At 39.6% G+C, this 18,675-nt stretch overlaps 1 protein-coding gene across 11 annotated transcripts in view; it reads left to right on the top strand.

The window, feature by feature from the left end:
- Positions 1–18,675, top strand: part of BMPR1B (bone morphogenetic protein receptor type 1B) — a 392,832-nt gene that overhangs the window by 338,407 nt on the left and 35,750 nt on the right. For 10 of the 11 annotated variants that reach the window (XR_005030599.2, XR_005030600.2, XM_036914083.2 and 7 more), the window contains 2 exons: positions 17,091–17,193; positions 17,711–17,813. Coding sequence is in view for 9 of the 11 variants with exons in the window: in XM_036914083.2 (XP_036769978.1) it covers positions 17,091–17,193; positions 17,711–17,813 (206 nt within the window). In the remaining 2 variants the exon portion in view is untranslated. The remainder of the gene's footprint in view (positions 1–17,090; positions 17,194–17,710; positions 17,814–18,675) is intronic. The other variant, XM_036914087.2, reaches the window with a different exon arrangement.

The raw sequence follows: 18,675 nt of genomic DNA on the forward strand, positions 1-18,675 counted from the left end.
AGTACAGGTCCCAGGCTCCTTGCTAAGCAGCAAAAACAATTATTTTATTTCAAAAGACCTTGTCTCCAAAATGATTCAACATCAGGGGTTGTCAAATGTGTGGGATATTTTGTTTGTTTTAACCACTCATCATCCTGATGGTTTTGGCATTTTTGGATGAATACCTAAGCTGTTAGAAATATTCACTGACTATAAGAAGCGGTATAGTAATAGAGCTTATGGGAGTCCACCAGATGTTAGGAAAGAAGGCATTGTCAGAGTGCTAGAGAATAAACTCTTCTGTAATCAAGTTTGTATAAATACTTTCTAATATTTGAGGCTTGGACTATCTCCCTCTCTCTCCTTTGCATATCTTTGTGCAGCCATCTGCATTTTTCTGGTCACTGTAGCTGGATTTACTCCCCAGGGTGAGGACAGCAGTGGACAAAGAGGCAAAAGTGGCTGAGTTAACCAGGAGAGTGTGGATCTTGGGAGTTAAGACGTCAGAGAAACAAGTCTCCCTCAAGAATGGTATTGACCCAAGTAGGAAGATGGGCTGCTGGGTTTAGAGTCCAAGCAGAATATCTGAGCAAGCATTTGGGGCCTCCTTACCCAGACAGGAGCATAAAGTTGAATTGAAGTTGAGATGAAGACATTTTTTCTTCCTGAGATTTTTTTTTAAGTTTCCTGTGAAGTGGGATCTAATATAAGCTTACTGGTATATCATGAGAGATATAGCTGAAGAACTATATAGTGACTGAATGACATAGGGAAGAAAGTTGGGTGTATTCATAAATGCATAGCTTATTTAATCCACAGAATAACTCAGCATGGTAGGGAATGCTTATTTTGTGTCATTAGACATAAGGAATTCAGGACCCAGAGAGGTCTAGTAACCTGCCCTTGTATGAGAGAACAAAGCTGGGATCACTGAATCTTATGCCAAGGTAAGATGATGGCAAAGCTCAGACAGTAGTTTCTGGGAAACACTGCCTGTTTGTAGTGCCCAGAAAAAGTATCAGGAAAGTTACAGGGTTTTCTGGAGAGAAGAAAATGAGTCAGAGGAAGAGAATTAGGGAGATAACTTACTATTTTGTGTGAGTATGTAGAGATTAAGAATAAATCCATGTGTGCCATTTAAGGTATAGTTCTGGTGATTGTACCATTAGGCTCTCCAAAATATCCCACTTTCAAATATTTTGTCCTGTTTTCCTTATAGGCCAGTGAAGTGTCCTAAGTTGATTTGGAAGGAAGTATACAAGCAGGGTTAAAGGCAATGCACATTCTCTGGAGGGAGCAGCTTGACATGTTCAAAGAAGACTGGTTTTCCTCCAACAGGGAGTGGGAGATGTGGTAGGCATCCAGCCTGGGGCCGGAAAAGATGGCCTGTGACCTGGTAGACTGTATTAAGAGTACTGGTCATCTTCCTGAGCATGCTGGGAAAACCACTGGAGGGAATGTTTAAGCAGGAGCCACAGGGGACATTGATGGGATTGTATTTGCTTTTTTGAAAAAATTTATTTGCCTCTGAGTGTTGAATGTATTGGAGGGAGACAAAAGTGAACCAGAACAACAGTTAGGTGAGAGAGATCTACAGGTGTACTCAGGAAGGACAGTTTATATGAGAGAAAATGACCTCGGATAAGGGTGGTGCCAGAGCAGAACAGTGGCTGCGCTGGAGAAATGTGTGCAAGAAGATTTTATGTTGATGAACTGGGTATGGGAGGGGCTGAGAGGTGCTTCACGAGTTCCTGGTGCGCATTTAGATGCAGACTGTAGCCTTTTAATGAGAGAGGACAAAGGAAGATAATCAAGCTCCATTAGGGTAAGCTAAGCTTAAGGTTTTGACACATTTTAGGACACATATAGATATCAAAGAGTAGGCAGTAGAATATGGATTTGGGGCTCAGATAAGAGATTGGGAGGACAGTGTAAAGTGAGTAGAATATTACTCAGCTTTTGCTGGGAAGAAGCCATTCTCAAAAATCACAGTGGCTTTGAACTAAAAGCATTCATTTTTTTCATTCCTGGATCTACAAGTGGGCTACAGTTGTGCTGGGTTCTGCAGGACTGGGTGGGCTTGGCTTCAAGCTGCTACTTGAGTTCAGACCTGCTCCACACATTTCCTCATTCTTCTTGAACGAGAAGCTTCAGAGAGAATATTTCTTCTTACCTGAGTGTGAGGGAGCAACCTCATAAAGCTTCTGCTTGCATCGTGTCCTGAAGATTCCATTTACCAAGTCAGGTGACATAGTTGTGCTCAAAGTTAAAGGGAGGCCATGGCTGGGGTGGGACATAAAGTGAGAACAGTAACGGAACAATCCAGTCTCCCGTGTAGGACTGAGCCTGGAGACATTTAACGTTTGGGTGAAGAAGACTCTCCTCAGGAGACTCACAATTAGTGGTAAAGCAGTGAGTATGGTGCTGCTGAAGCCAAGTTTACAGAGGAGCTGCAAGGGACCGTCAGCCATGCGGGATGCTGTTAGAAGTAGGGTGAGAACTGAAACTGGGCAACTGGAATTATTGACCTCAATAACTATAGTTTAGAAATATTTAATGTGGAAGCAAAGATGGAAGCCAGACTGGAACAAGTTTATATTGTTTATATATATGTTTTTCCAACCTTTGATTTGTGATAGCAAAGGAAAAGAAAACAACAGAAACAGCAACAAGAACAGTGCAGCCCCTCCAGAAAACATGGGTTTACCATGCAGTCAGCATGAATGGGTCAGCTTGTAGGAGTCAGCAGACAGCTAATACATACTGAGCTTCTTATGAGTACTAGGATGTTTCATTTGCCTGTCTCTAATCAGTACAGCACTCCTGTACAGAATGTAGCATTATCTGTATTTTCCAGGTGAGGAGTCTGAGGCCCTGAGAGGTTAAGTAATTTTCACTATGTCACTGTTCATGTTGATATGATGGAAAAAGTTGTGACCCAAATCCCGAACTCTTGACCAACAGCCAATTCCTGATGCTAGTTCTCAAAGGAGCAGATCCTCACTCCTGGGTAAAATACTCATCCATTTGGCTCATGAGGTGAGTCTCCTGTGAGCTGAGGTCCCTCAGGCTTGAAGCACAGGGCCTACTTTTGTTCTCAGGCCATGAGAGCCAGACTGCCCCCAGGCCTTTCTGCCTCCATTCCTGGAAGTCCATCCTCTGCTCTTGGACTTCTACATCAGTACTTCTCAAGCTCTCTCTGGTGAAAGGTAGTTTTTTCTCCCCAATATGTTGGGCACTGATACTTTTTTAAAGTGCAGTAAAAATTAATTACTAAAAAAAAAAATTGGGGGGTGGAGCCAACATGGCGGCGTGAGTAGGACAGTGGGAATCTCCTCCCAAAAACATATACTTTTGAAAATACAACAAACACAACTAGCCCTAAAAGAGAGACCAGAAGACGCAGGACAGTGGCCAGACTGCAGCTACACCAGCGAGAACCCAGCGACTGGTGAAAGGGGTAAGATACAAGCCCCGGCCCGGCGGGACCCGAGCGCCCCTCCCCCCAGCTCCCGGCGGGAGAACAATAGGCAGAGCGGGAGGGAGACGGAGCCCAGGACTGCTGAACACCCAGCCCCAGCCATCCGGGCCAGAGCGCAGACACAGTACGTGCCCAGGGGGCCCTGGATACTGGGGAAACAGGGAGTAAGACCTCTGAGCGGGTGCCGAAGCTGATGCCCCTGTGACAAAGAAAAGGGGGGGCTTTTTGAAAGTCTTAAAGGGACAGGGACTTAACAGCTTGACGGAAACAACCCAGGTCACAGTACAGCAGCTGGAAATTACAGGGAAAACCGGGTGCACTAACCCCCTGGGCAACAGCTCTGAGACCCCTCACGGAGGCAAACAGTCAAGGAGCCCCCCCATCCATTACCCCACCGGGTGCTGCGAAAGCAGAGAAGCAGCCTGAGGCAAACCCCACCCACAGAAAGGGAGATCCATCCATATCAGCCAGGCAAGACACAAAGACCCAGTCTACACGCAATTACCCAACACAAGCCACTAGGGGTCGCAGTTGTCCCAGTAAAGAAAGGCCAGTAGCAAGTGAAAATTTTGGCCCTCCCAGCTGACAGTCAAAAGCACCTGTCAACATGAAAAGGCAAAAAAATATGATCCAGACAAGACTAACCCAGACAGCTTCGGCATCTGCTACATCTTCCCCTGAGAAGGAATCTGGGGAGATAGATTTAGCCAGTCTTCCTGAAAAAGAATTCAAAACAAAAGTCATAACCATGCTGATGGACTTGCAGAGAAATATGCAAGAACTAAGGAAGGAGAATTCAGAAATAAAACAAGCTCTGGAAGGACTTCAAAACAGAATGGACGAGATGCAACAGACCATTAATGGACTAGAAAACAGAGAACAGGAACGCAGAGAAGCTGATGCAGAGAGAGATAAAAGGATTTCCAGGAATGAAAGAATTTTAAGAGAGCTGAGTGACCACTTGAAAAGGAACAATATAAGAATTATAGGTATTCCAGAAGAAGTAGAGAGAGAAAAGGGGATAGAAAATGTCTTTGAAGAAATAATTGCTGAAAACTTCCCCAAACTAGGGGAAGAAATGGCCTCTCAGACCACAGAGGTACACAGAACTCCCATGACAAGGGATCCAAGGAGGGCAATACCAAGACACATAATAATTAAAATTGCAAAGATCAAAGACAAGGACAAAGTATTACAGGCAGCCAGAGAGAAAAGAAAGGTTACCTACAAAGGAAAACCCATCAGGCTATCATCAGACTTCTCAACAGAAACCCTACAGGCCAGAAGAGAATGGCATGATATACTTAATGCAATGAAACAGAAGGGCCTCGAACTAAGACTACTGTATCCAGCACGAATATCATTTAAATATGAAGGAGGGATTAAACAATTCCCAGACAAGCAAAAGTTGAGGGAATTTGCCTCCCACAAACCACCTCTACAGGGCATCCTACAGGGACTGCTCTAGATGGGAGCACTCCTAAAAAGAGCACATAACAAAACACCCAACATATGAAGAAGGGAGGAGGAGGAATAAGAAGGGAGAGAAATAAAGAATCATCAGACTGTGTTTATAATAGCTCAACAAGCGAGTTAAGTTAGACAGTAAGATAGTAAAGAAGCTAACCCTAAACCTTTGGTAACCACAAACTTAAAGCCTGCAATGGCAATAAATTCATACCTTTCAATAATCACCCTAAATGTAAATGGACTGAATGCACCAATCAAAAGACACAGAGTAATAGAATGGATAAAAAAGCAAGATCCATCCATATGCTGCTTACAAGAGACTCACCTCAAACCCAAAGACGTGCACAGACTTAAAGTCAAGGGATGGAAAAAGATATTTCAAGCAAACAACAGAGAGAAGAAAGCAGGTGTTGCAATTCTGGTATCAGACAAAACAGACTTCAAAATAAAGAAAGTAACAAAAGACAAAGAAGGACATTACATAAAGATAAAGGGCTCAGTCCATCAAGAGGATATAACCATTATAAATATATATGCACCCAATACAGGAGCACCAACATACCTGAAACAAATATTAACAGAACTAAAGGAGGAAATAGAATGCAATGCATTCATTCTAGGAGACTTCAACACACCACTCACTCCAAAGGACAGATCCACCAGACAGAAAATAAGTAAGGACACAGAGGCACTGAACAACACAGTAGAGCAGATGGACCTAATAGACATCTACAGAACTCTACATCCAAAAGCAACAGGATACACATTCTTCTCAAGTGCACATGGAACATTCTCCAGAATAGACCACATACTAGGACACAAAAAGAGCCTCAGTAAATTCCAAAAGATTGAAACCCTACCAACCAACTTTTCAGACCACAAAGGCATTAAACTAGAAATAAACTGTTCAAAGAAAGCAAAAAGGCTCACAAACACATGGAGGCTAAACAACACGCTCCTAAATAATCAATGGATCAATGACCAAATCAAAATGGAGATCCAGCAATATATGGAAACAAATGACAACAACAACACTAAGCCCCAACTTCTGTGGGACGCAGCAAAAGCAGTCTTAAGAGGAAAGCATATAGCAATCCAAGCATATTTAAAAAAGGAAGAGCAATCCCAAATGAACGGTCTAATGTCACAACTATCGAAATTGGAAAAAGAAGAACAAATGAGGCCTAAGGTCAGCAGAAGGAGGGACATAATAAAGATCAGAGAAGAAATAAATAAAATTGAGAAGAATAAAACAATAGCAAAAATCAATGAAACCAAGAGCTGGTTCTTCGAGAAAATAAACAAAATAGATAAGCCTCTAGCCAGACTTATTAAGAGGAAAAGAGAGTCAACACAAATCAACAGTATCAGAAACGAGAAAGGAAAAATCACGACGGACCCCACAGAAATACAAAGAATTATTAGAGACTACTATGAAAACCTATATGCTAACAAGCTGGGAAACCTAGGAGAAATGGACAACTTCCTAGAAAAATACAACCTTCCAAGACTGACCCAAAAAGAAACAGAAAATCTAAACAGACCGATTACCAGCAACGAAATTGAAGCGGTAATCAAAAAACTACCAAAGAACAAAACCCCCGGGCCAGATGGATTTACCTCGGAATTTTATCAGACATACAGGGAAGACATAATACCCATTCTCCTTAAAGTTTTCCAAGAAATAGAAGAGGAGGGGATACTACCAAACTCATTCTATGAAGCTAACATCACCCTAATACCAAAACCAGGCAAAGACACCACCAAAAAAGAAAACTACAGACCAATATCCCTGATGAACGTAGACGCAAAAATACTCAACAAAATTTTAGCAAACCGAATTCAAAAATACATCGAAACCATCGTACACCATGACCAAGTGGGATTCATCCCAGGGATACAAGGATGGCACAACATTCGAAAGTCCATCAATATCATCCACCACATCAACAAAAAGAAAGACAAAAACCACATGATCATCTCCATAGATGCTGAAAAAGCATTTGACAAAGTTCAACATCCATTCATGATAAAAACTCTCAGCAAAATGGGAATAGAGGGCAAGTACCTCAACATAATAAAGGCCATCTATGATAAACCCACAGCCAACATAATATTGAACAGCGAGAAGCTGAAAGCATTTCCGCTGAGATCGGGAACTAGACAGGGATGCCCACTCTCCCCACTGTTATTTAACATAGTACTGGAGGTCCTAGCCACGGCAATCAGACAAAACAAAGAAATACAAGGAATCCAGATTGGCAAAGAAGAAGTCAAACTGTCCCTATTTGCAGATGACATGATACTGTACATAAAAAACCCTAAAGACTCCACCCCAGAACTACTAGAACTGATATCGGAATACAGCAAAGTTGCAGGATACAAAATCAACACACAGAAATCTGTGGCTTTCCTATATACCAACAATGAACCAACAGAAAGAGAAATCAGGAAAACAACTCCATTCACAATTGCATCAAAAAAAATTAAATACCTAGGAATAAACCTAACCAAAGAAGTGAAAGACTTATACTCTGAAAACTACAAGTCACTCTTAAAAGAAATTAAAGGGGACACTAACAGATGGAAACGCATCCCATGCTCATGGCTAGGAAGAATTAATATCGTCAAAAAGGCCATCCTGCCCAAAGCAATATACAGATTTGATGCAATCCCTATGAAACTACCAGCAACATTCTTCAATGAACTGAAACAAATAATTCAAAAATTCATATGGAACCACCAAAGACCCCGAATAGCCAAAGCAATCCTGAGAAAGAAGAATAAAGTAGGGGGGATCTCACTCCCCAACTTCAAGCTCTATTATAAAGCCATAGTAATCAAGACAATTTGGTACTGGCACAAGAACAGAGCCACAGACCAATGGAACAGACTAGAGAATCCAGACATTAACCCAGACATATATGGTCAATTAATATTTGATAAAGGAGCCATGGACATACAATGGCGAAATGACAGTCTCTTCAACAGATGGTGCTGGCAAAACTGGACAGCTACATGTAGGAGAATGAAACTGGACCATTGTCTAACCCCATATACAAAAGTAAACTCAAAATGGATCAAAGACCTGAATGTAAGTCACGAAACCAATAAACTCTTGGAAAAAAACATAGGCACAAACCTCTTAGACATAAACATGAGTGACCTCTTCTTGAACATATCTCCCCGGGCAAGGAAAACAACAGCAAAAATGAACAAGTGGGACTATATTAAGCTGAAAAGCTTCTGTACAGCAAAAGACACCATCAATAGAACAAAAAGGATCCCTACAGTATGGGAGAATATATTTGAAAATGACACATCCGATAAAGGCTTGATATCCAGAATATATAAAGAGCTCACATGCCTCAACAAACAAAAAACAAATAACCCAATTAAAAAATGGGCAAAGGAACTGAACAGACGGTTCTCCAAAAAAGAAATACAGATGGCCAACAGACACATGAAAAGATGCTCCACATCGCTAATTATCAGAGAAATGCAAATTAAAACTACAATGAGGTATCACCTCACACCAGTAAGGATGGCTGCCATCCAAAAGACAAACAACAACAAATGTTGGCGAGGCTGTGGAGAAAGGGGAACCCTCCTACACTGCTGGTGGGAATGTAAACTTGTTCAACCATTGTGGAAAGCAGTATGGAGGTACATCAAAATGCTCAAAACAGACATACCATTTGACCCAGGAATTGCACTCCTAGGAATTTACCCTAAGAATGCAGCAATCAAGTATGAGAAAGACCAATGTACCCCTATGTTTATCGCAGCACTATTTACAATAGCCAAGAATTGGAAGCAACCTAAATGTCCATCGATAGATGAATGGATAAAGAAGATGTGGTACATATACACAATGGAATACTACTCAGCCATAAGAAAAGGGCAAATCCAACCATTTGCAGCAACATGGATGGAGCTGGAGGGTATTATGCTCAGTGAAACAAGCCAAGCAGAGAAAGAGAAATACCAAATGATTTCACTCATCTGTGGAATATAAGAACAAAGGAAAAACTGAAGGAACAAAACAGAAACAGAATCACAGAACTCAAGAATGGACTAACAGGTACCAAAGGGAAAGGGACTGGGGAGGATGGGTGGGTAGGGAGGGATAAGGGGGGGCAGAAAAAGAGGGGTATTAAGATTAGCATCCATAGCGGGGTGGGAGAAAGGGGAGGGCTGTACAACACAGAGAAGACAAGTAGTGATTCTACAACAGTTTGCTACGCTGATGGACAGTGACTGTAAAGGAGTATATAGGGGGGACCTGGTATAGGGGAGAGCCTAGTAAACAAAGTATTTGTCATGTAAGTGTAGATTAATGATTTAAAAAAAAAAGCAGTTCCTCTGTGGTGACCTCTAATGAGTTCTACACCATGATATTAAGGGCATATAAAAGTGTAGGCAAAGGGTCTGTTTGTGTTTATACAGAGGATCAAAGCCTAATTTGGCTACCCCGAAAATGAACTAAGATACGATATGATAAAGAACTTCCAACATCAGCACTCTCGTGAAGACTCATGACAGAAGATGATCAGCAAAAAAAAAACTCCAACAAAGATCCACGCACTGTCACAGGTGTAGATGCACTCATCCCACCAGTTCCTGGACTTGCCATGGGAATGATGAAGGAGATATCTAAGCTGGCCTGTGCATACAGTAAAACAAAAAATTGGACTGGATCTATACTGTTGGAACTCAACCAAGAATTAGGAGAAGTGCAAATTGTAGCACTCCAAAATCTTACAACCACAGACTATTTATCGTTAAAAGAACATATGGGATATGAACAGTCCCCAGGAATGGGTTGTTCTAGTTTATCTGAATTCTCTCAGACTGTTTAAGTTCAGTCGGACAATATCCACCATATCATAGATAAGTTTTCACAAATGCCTAAGGTGCCTAACTGGTTTTCTTGGTTTCACTGGAGATGGCTGGTAATTACAGGTATGCTTTGGTTAGGTAACTATATTCCTATTATGTTAATGTGTGTGCACAATTTAATTAGTAGTTTAAAACCTATCCATGCTGAAGTTACTCTACAAGAAGATATGTCAAAGAAATAATCAATCTTCCCAGGTTTTCTTCTGCCTGCTACTTCTATAGCTTTTCTTCTTCCTACCTAATCACAACCTTTAAATAGAACTCGTGCCACATGTCGAATTTACCGAGTATCATAATTCTTCCAAGTGGTAAAGACACCTCAAGACAAATGCTGGGCATAGAAGCCACAGGGCATAAATATGCAAAGAAGTAAAAAGCTAACCTTTTCAAACAATAAGGCTTCTCTCTCACTTACCAACTTAACATTTCCCTGTATGGCCCCGGAAGATGACTGGTTAGCCAGAGACGGGTAAGATTCCTCAAGGGAGGAACAACCTAAGACAGGCACAGTCGCAGGGGGCCATCAGGTGAGAAAATGGGGATCAGCACAGGTGAGGCTTAGAACCTCCCCCCTCATGTTCTGAGAGAAATCTTCTGCATACGTGGATGTTTTATTGCCCTCGTCTAGCTCGGATTAACACATAGTCTACAGGCACACACCTGATCATCTACATTTGCTCTCTTACAACACTAAACTCAGTTTTCTACCTTTATCTCGTATCTACCTACCACTTCAGCATTTTATTAAAAATAATAATAATAGAGAAATGTGGTATCCACATATAAATCAAGTTTAAAAATCAAATGAATATTCATATTTGAACTGACTGTGTGTAGTTCATAATGCATGAACAAAACCGAAAGCTTCTGTGATGACTGCCCTTGCACTGTTCACTATGTAACTTATTCACTAGGTAAGAATTTGTGCTCCATGTAAGAATTTGTTCGTTATGCATCAGAAGATTGGAGACTGACGAAAATTAGTCTTGGGGTGGATTAATGATTGTGCATTGAGTATTGACCCCCCTATACAGAAATTTATTGTGGTTAACAACTATTTGATCAATAAATATGAGAGATGCCCTCACAAAATATATATATATATATATATATATATATATATATAAATAAACACACTTCCAATTGTAAAATAAATAAGTAACCGGGATGTAATGTATAGCATAAGGAATATAGTCAAAATATTGTAACAACTTGGTATGGTGATAGCTGGTACCTAGAATTATCATGTATATAAATGTTGAATCACTGTGTTGTACACCTGAAACTAATGTAATGTAATACTGTTGTCAATTACCCTTCAATAAAAAAAAAATTAAAAAAATTAAAAAAATTAAAAAATGCTTACAAACTTCATGCTCCTTTTTATCTAGTTTCTTTTATGTAGGTTCAACAGGGCTAAATTTATTCCTACACTAGTTTCAGTCTCTGTATTAACCTCCTGTCAGACCAGTAAAAGCAGTTTTCTGACCTGCAAGGGAGCACGCTGTGACTAATACTGCCACACACTTGCATGACTAGGTAGAGCAGCTTTAAGGACAGGGTCTGCTTGCTTGAGGCTTAGGTAAGCACTGGTCAAAGCTCTCTGGATGGAGGCCTTATACCCAGTAGGTCTTAGCCAAGCTGGGTGTCCTAAGTGGCTCTTATTTAGACTCATTACCACTCCCACTTTCCTGGAGTGAATAATCCAAAATGTGGCCCAAATTAAGAGTGCATCATATGTAAAAGAGACTGTGAAATCTCTTTTGATGTTCTCTGATATAAATCTCTTTGGGATCCCACATGATAATTCAGACAAGTTGTGCAAAGTCTAGAGGGTTTTAACACTCTTCAGGAGTATCATCAATCACTTTCCCAGCCGACTCTAACACCAGAATAGTGCTTGGCCCTGATTCCGATCAGGTGCAGATATGTCTGCTTTGAAAATCCATGACATTAGCATTGCCTAATACCATGCATGTGAGAAGCTGTAGTAGAAATATATCAGGCTGAATACAGTATTAGAACCTTTTTTTTATATCTTTAATTCAAAGTAATGGGTGAAGCCATTGTCCTATCTCCCTCAAGATAATATCTGTTCTCTAAATATCTTTCCAGGTATTACTTTGCATTGTAAATCTTTCCCATTCCATTTCCAGATTCTGTTCCTAGGAACCCAGACACTCACTGCATGCCTTGAACGTCTCAAAGTCTGCTGGAATAACTCTGTTTACATGATGTTCACCATGCCAATGTTCTGTCTTATTTTCCTGCCAGAACAAGTGTAATCTCAGCCTTGGGTTTTCTCTATATATGATCTAGTCCTGCTTTACGTCTCCTTCCTGTTTTACCTGACTTGGCGTGTGACAGTCATTTTTGCCCCTATCTCACCACCTCTGTCAGGTTCCTCGACTCCTTCATGCAAGTCTGTCCATTTCTAAAAATTATTTTTCACTCTTTATCAGAGATAACATAAATACTTCCTCATTTATCTAACTGGGTTCTGACCAAGAAGTCTGCCCAGGCAGGTTTGGGGGTTTACAGGTGTAATAAATCACATCAGGTGTTTGCACAAAGGCTGTGCAAATGACACCAGGCCGCCTAATGGGGAATAAGTTAAGTCTCCAACTCTATCTTGAAGAGTTGCAGGGGGCAGAAGGGAAAACTTTGGGCTGTGCGTCTTTTACAAAGTTTGTATTAACCCAGGGCTTTTAAACCTCTTGCGGAATGAGATGGTGTGAGTTTCTAGACAGGTGCTCCTGTCCCAGGGCCTCAGAATGCTGAAAGTGCACAGTGTTCTCATTTGTTTATTCATCTTCCTTTGCATCCAGTTTATGCCACTGGTGCTCAGGCCATCTGAATGTTGAACTTTATAATCTTTCCCCCACTGTGGAAGATGTTGAATGAAAACCATTGCACTTGTAGGAATGGTAGGTCCTTCATTAGAAAATACTATTTAGGTGGAAGAGGCTATGATTTCAAATTCACTTACCAAGTCTTTTATAAGGAATACCTCTGCTTTTGTGCTTAGTCATAATTGAGATCTTTAAATGGGCCCATTTGTTGTTGGACTTAATATTAAGTGAATAGTGTAGGGTTCTTAAAAATATACATAGAAAGCCATTGAAGATTTTTGAGCAGAGAAGGAAAATACAAAATTTATGAGGAAGTGCTGTAAAGAGGGGTTGGGGGAGCTCTGTTATAAAGGCCCTCAGAGTCTAGGTGAGAGGCAGGGAGGTCTGCTCAGGGTGGTGGGGCTGAGGATATACAAATGCTTGATTAATATAAAAACTGGCACAAGTTTAAAAAATCTTGTGCCTCTGAAAAAAATGAACAAAATGTCAAATCACTTGCTATGGCTGACAGAGAAGGATATATGATGTTACACGTTCTTGAGGATAAAGTGAAAGGCATCTCTCATGTTGGCACTTCATGGTTCACATGGCAACTTTACCTTCCCCCAGTACTGTGACCTCTCAGAGGAAAAGCCAGAGAAGGGGAGCAGGAACAGCCGTATATATGTTCGTCCCTCTTTCCCCCCACCAATATGGGAAGACACACCCCTAAGATGATAAAGTTTCCCTCCACCAGTATGGGCACCCCTAAGATGGTAAGGGTTAAAAACAAATATAAGCCTATGATTCTATTACTTTGGCAATATTCACTGTTGAACATTCTTTGCTCTTTTCCCCAATCAGTAAAATATGAGTGACTTACGGTGTCTACCCTTCCTACTTAAAGCTGAATAACTTTTTCTCTCCTACAATTGGTAGCATTCATAGATTTTGAGCTACTCCAAAGCTAAGGCTGTATCTTCCTTACTATTCTGTCCTCAGACTCTGACTCTGCCTGAGTCACAGTATCTGAAACTTAAAGGAAATTTGAAAGAAGTTTAGGAATTCTAGTATTTCTCACATACTGGAAAAATATTGGAATAAATATTGATCAATTGAAAGAGCTATTAATCCTTATGGGCAGATGTACTTGAGCAGGTCCCTGTTTATATGGAACTTTTATCAAGAACAAAATTCTAAACTATTTAATAATAATTTTAGATATTTAATAATATTAAAATTATTTTAATAATGCTTTAAAATTGCCTGTTATCCTGACACAGAAGATAAAATTTTTAATAATTTAAAAATATTATATAGTTAAATTAATCTCTATAAAGATCTAAGCTGGTTAGAAGAAAAGTTCTGTGGTAGGCCCTTCTCAACTGTGGTGTTTATGTTTATGAACAACCCTGGGGTTTATGATAGAGAAACCTAAGATCTTAGGGGAAGGACAGCAGCAAAGGGACCAGTTCTTGGAGAAACCTTATAGACACGGTACTCACTAAAATAAAACAATAAGTAGAGGACCTTAAATAATGATGCTGCCAATGTACTTTTTGGATATACTATGAAATTGGTCTCCAACCATTCTATAAAGTCTGGTGAATGATTAGAGTCCAAAAGGCTGGTTATAAATCCATTTGATCATAAATGAGGAATCACACCTTGTAGGCTCTGGATGCTTAGCCAGCTAAGGAGAGTGTGACTGGGTCCCTCAGAACCTAAGCCAGGCATCCCCCATTCTTGCCAGGAGATGTTCACCTGGGCAGCTAATTCGACCATCTCTCTAGTTGTTCCAGACACTCATGTGTTTTTGGAATACTGGACAGATTCATTCGGTCATGAATCTGTGGGACCATTCAAGGGGCTGTAACTGAAGTTTTATCCTTACTATTTTGACCTCATGTGAACTTGAAATTCTCAAACACTTTGCTTTTTCATGAATGAACGTCACGGTGAGAGACATTTAATATTGATGACCGATTATCTTGTTGTGCAACTGTTCTATCTAGTTATTTTTCTTTACATATCACACAGGGGCAGCATTTTTGAAATGTTGCATCTATTATCTTTTTAGGAAATTCATAATCATTGCTGTAATCAAAAGATTCACCCTACAGATTTGTATACATCTCACTACTTTCACTTCTGTTTAAAATTGTTCCTACTTTTGTTTCCTTCATGATTCTTCATCTCTTCTTATCCCTTTCAACACTCTGGGAATGATGGGATAATAATCTATATAAAACATTTCAAAACAAAGCTTAAACATGGCAACCAGGAAGCAGAATTCTCCAATAAGCCAGTGGTGAGACTTGGTCACCTTTTGTGGCATTCAGCTGCACCCTCTTAGTGGTGAGTTGAGTTGATCTGCTGTGGCTGTGGAGCACATCTTTTGTTTACATTTGTGCTTGCTTGAGGGTTGGAAGTTCTCAGGTAATTCTCAAGTTCTGCGGTTGTACTGCTAGTTTCCACTTAAAGCCCCTTCCCTGCTAGTGATTTCAATGAGAAGCTTATAAATAATTTTTGCTTTGTTGCAGGTGATATACACTTAAAATGGGACACAGCTCTTTGTTCCAGGGTCTCTTTCCCTCTCCACAGCCTCTTTATATTTTTAGTTTCACCTTCTTTGCAGACAAGGGTGTGCATTTTTCAAGCTTGAATTTGTTCTCCCTGATGTTTCTTTATATTTCCCAGGACAGTGTAATATTAACTTGCCAACAGGTCAGCTTTGTCCATTCTCTTTTTCAATTCTTGTAAATTGCCTAAAAGTACATTTCCATATACTCAGGTTTTGAGTAAGGGAAATTCATGATTAAGGAGAAATTAATTTTCTTAGATTTAACATATTGTATCAACTTTTCTAGGCTCTATGAATTCCTAATGTCAGGAAATTAACATGACTTTATTTCTAATTATTCCTGGGTTTTACTTTTGATGAGAAATAAAAGTTGTACAGATAATCTAAATGGATAGGAAAGGAATTAAAAAATTACATGGGTATTGTGTGCTTATATTTAAAGTAAATTTCTAAGGGAGAGCTCTTTTTTTTATCACCTTCAGTGTTTACATGCTTTCAATTTTCATAGGACTTTCAGTAAACTGACTAAAAAGCCCCAAAGAATTCAGAGCATGGGCTGTTCAGAGGTAGTTTTTCTTCTACAGCAGTATTCATGCATTTGACCTTCGTCTAGCCAAGGGATTTGTCATTGGCTCTTCCTAGCCATTCATTAGTATGTTTGAACTTTGCTGTGCTAGTTCTTATAAACTGAGGTATTTTGGATCACTTGAGGCTTATAAACCACATAAACAATTCTAAGGGTGTTGGTGATAGCTGGAGGGCTAATGTATGGTGGAATGTTGCTACTCTAATACAGAGCCAACGGACCACAAACCATGAGCCACAAATCATGCTGAGAACTTTCCTCCCCTGATCTTTTAGGACTACACTGTCCTGTCTGTCTCAGATGCTGAGCCTGGTACTAATCACTCAAACTTGTGAAGACAGTAATGTCTGTTTATAAATAGTTCTATGTATAATAGTTCTTGTTTTTGATTTTTAGTCCCATGAGGGGCTAATGGAAAACTTGTGGGAATGAACCAAGAGATCCTGATTCAAGGCCTGATTCTGTAACTGTTTCATTTGTGACCCAGTATAAGTTTATTAGACTCTCATTACTGTAAGTTCCTCATGTAAAATAGAAATATTATGTTATTGTTGTTGGGTGGATTTAAGGAGATAGAATAAATGTAAGTTTTTTTTTACCTAGGAAGTCATACAGAAATTTAAAATTTTGTTTGTTCGCTCTCTGTGGTCTTATTCAGCCCTTTGTTAAAACCCCTGTTTCTGTTGCCCATCCTTACCCTAGTGCCAACTTAAGCCCAGACTAATTACAACAAAACTTGATGTTTCCATATGATAGGCCAGGCTGGAAGCAGAGGTACTGAATGGAGGGCTCTGAGTCAACTTGGTTATGCTGTGCTGATCCCAACTCCTCCCCACCTTTAGTTTGCAGGCCTTAGTAAGGGATAGTTTATTGCACTACCTCCGAGCAAGTAGAACCAGCATAAACATTCACTGGCATGGATTCAAACCCATGCTGTGTCTTTCCCTGGCTGCATGGCTTTTGAGAAATAACTCAAGCTCTCTGAGCCTCAATTTCCTCATATGTAGAAATTTTGGATCCTTCTTTCTCACAAGTTTCTGGACAGTAGAGCTATTACCATAGTTTTATGATTATGAAGTATAATTATTAATTCAACTTCCATAAAAGGAAGCTTGAGGTTTCTCTTAACAGATTGCACCTTGCAATGATCATTGACTTTCTCTTGTTTGAAGTGAGACAAATGATAAAATCTTAATTTCACATACATACATACATACATACTCATTCTCTCTCTCTCACTTTCCGTTTGGTCTTTAGCACAGATGGCTATTGTTTCACAATGATAGAAGAAGATGATTCTGGAATGCCTGTGGTCACTTCTGGATGTCTAGGACTAGAAGGCTCTGATTTTCAGTGTCGGGTAAGGGACATAACTTGATTCTACTTTGTAACCTTTCTTTGGCTAGATTTTAAACAGTCAGGTTTTAAGCAAGATAAAACATTGCTTTTCTTAATTATTTTCAGTAATTTGAGATATAATTCGAAAATTCTTTCATTGAAACAATTCTCCTTTCATTTAGAAATCAAATGCTTTTAGTTTGCTGTGAACTTCTAGTTTGGTGACCCACTGGATCGGATTGTTCAAGTTCCAGTGTAATTAATTGCATGAAGCCAGGCCTGCTTCCTCAGTTCACATTGTGCCCAGTGGATATTACAAATGCAGTAGTAATTTTGTTGAAATGCAAAAATTACAGTAAGAGAATAGATGATAATTTGAAAGAAATTTTCTAAAAGAAAACAACGTTTTTGGGATATTTGAGTAAAAACATCAGAATTTTAAGTGAGTTCTCTAAATAGTGTTAATTTCTTAAGTTTTAGATTATGTGGCTTTGAAATTTATGGGAATTCCACAAATATCTGTTGCGGTTCGATTTTAGGACACTCCCATTCCTCATCAGAGAAGATCAATTGAATGCTGCACAGAACGGAATGAATGTAATAAAGATCTACACCCTACTCTGCCTCCACTGAAAAACAGAGGTAAGGAGAAGAAAGCGTTGGGGATGGAAAAGCTTTAGGCATGAGGAAAATAAAAACTAGAATTATTCTCTCTCCTGAAGTAATTTACGTGTACCATTCTCGTTGACTGAGGACTGAGGCAAGACGATATAATGAAACTGTCATTCAAATACGTGAGCAGGTTGTTCTGGGAAAACAGGTCTATGTGGCTTCACACTTTGAAGCTTCTTTCAGTTCTCCCCATTCCCCTTTAGAAGAAGACAAGAGTTCCTAGAGCTTGTTGGATGTTTCAGGAGGGTCGTAGAGGGAGGTGGTGTTTTATGCTTGCCCCTGTATGTTATTCAGGAGTTGTACTTCACTCAAACCTGCTATTGGATTACACTCATTTGAAAAATAAGAACCTTGTAACAGAATATATCAGATTATTTGCTGGGTGGTGGTTCCTTTTATCTATGCTAGAGTAACTATTTTTTAGTCAAGTCATATATCAATATACTGATAAAATGGAGAGGATATTCAGAAAATCTAATTTTAAAATGTACATATTTAAGTGTTGCTCATTAAAAAAGGTAAATATTGTATCTCACAAGGCTTGTGTTAAAAACAGCTCCCACATTTCCTCTCTCTTTGCTCTCACCACAAAATAAATGATTTGTAATTGTCATAGAATCCTAAGTCCAAAGTCTTACGCAAGTGGTTTAAAATGATTTTTCATGATTGATTTTATTTCTTGAGAGGAGAAAATCTTCCAAACAAAATATAATATTTCATGGTATTTATGATAACTGGTTCCTGCAAAACCTGCAAAAGCCTGGGTAGATCTAAGATTGATTCATAATAGTTCACATCAAAAATTCGGCTTCTAAAAAGAAATTTTCCAGTT

Source organism: Manis pentadactyla, chromosome 5 (genome assembly GCF_030020395.1).
Source record: "Manis pentadactyla isolate mManPen7 chromosome 5, mManPen7.hap1, whole genome shotgun sequence".
Lineage (NCBI taxonomy): Eukaryota > Metazoa > Chordata > Mammalia > Pholidota > Manidae > Manis > Manis pentadactyla.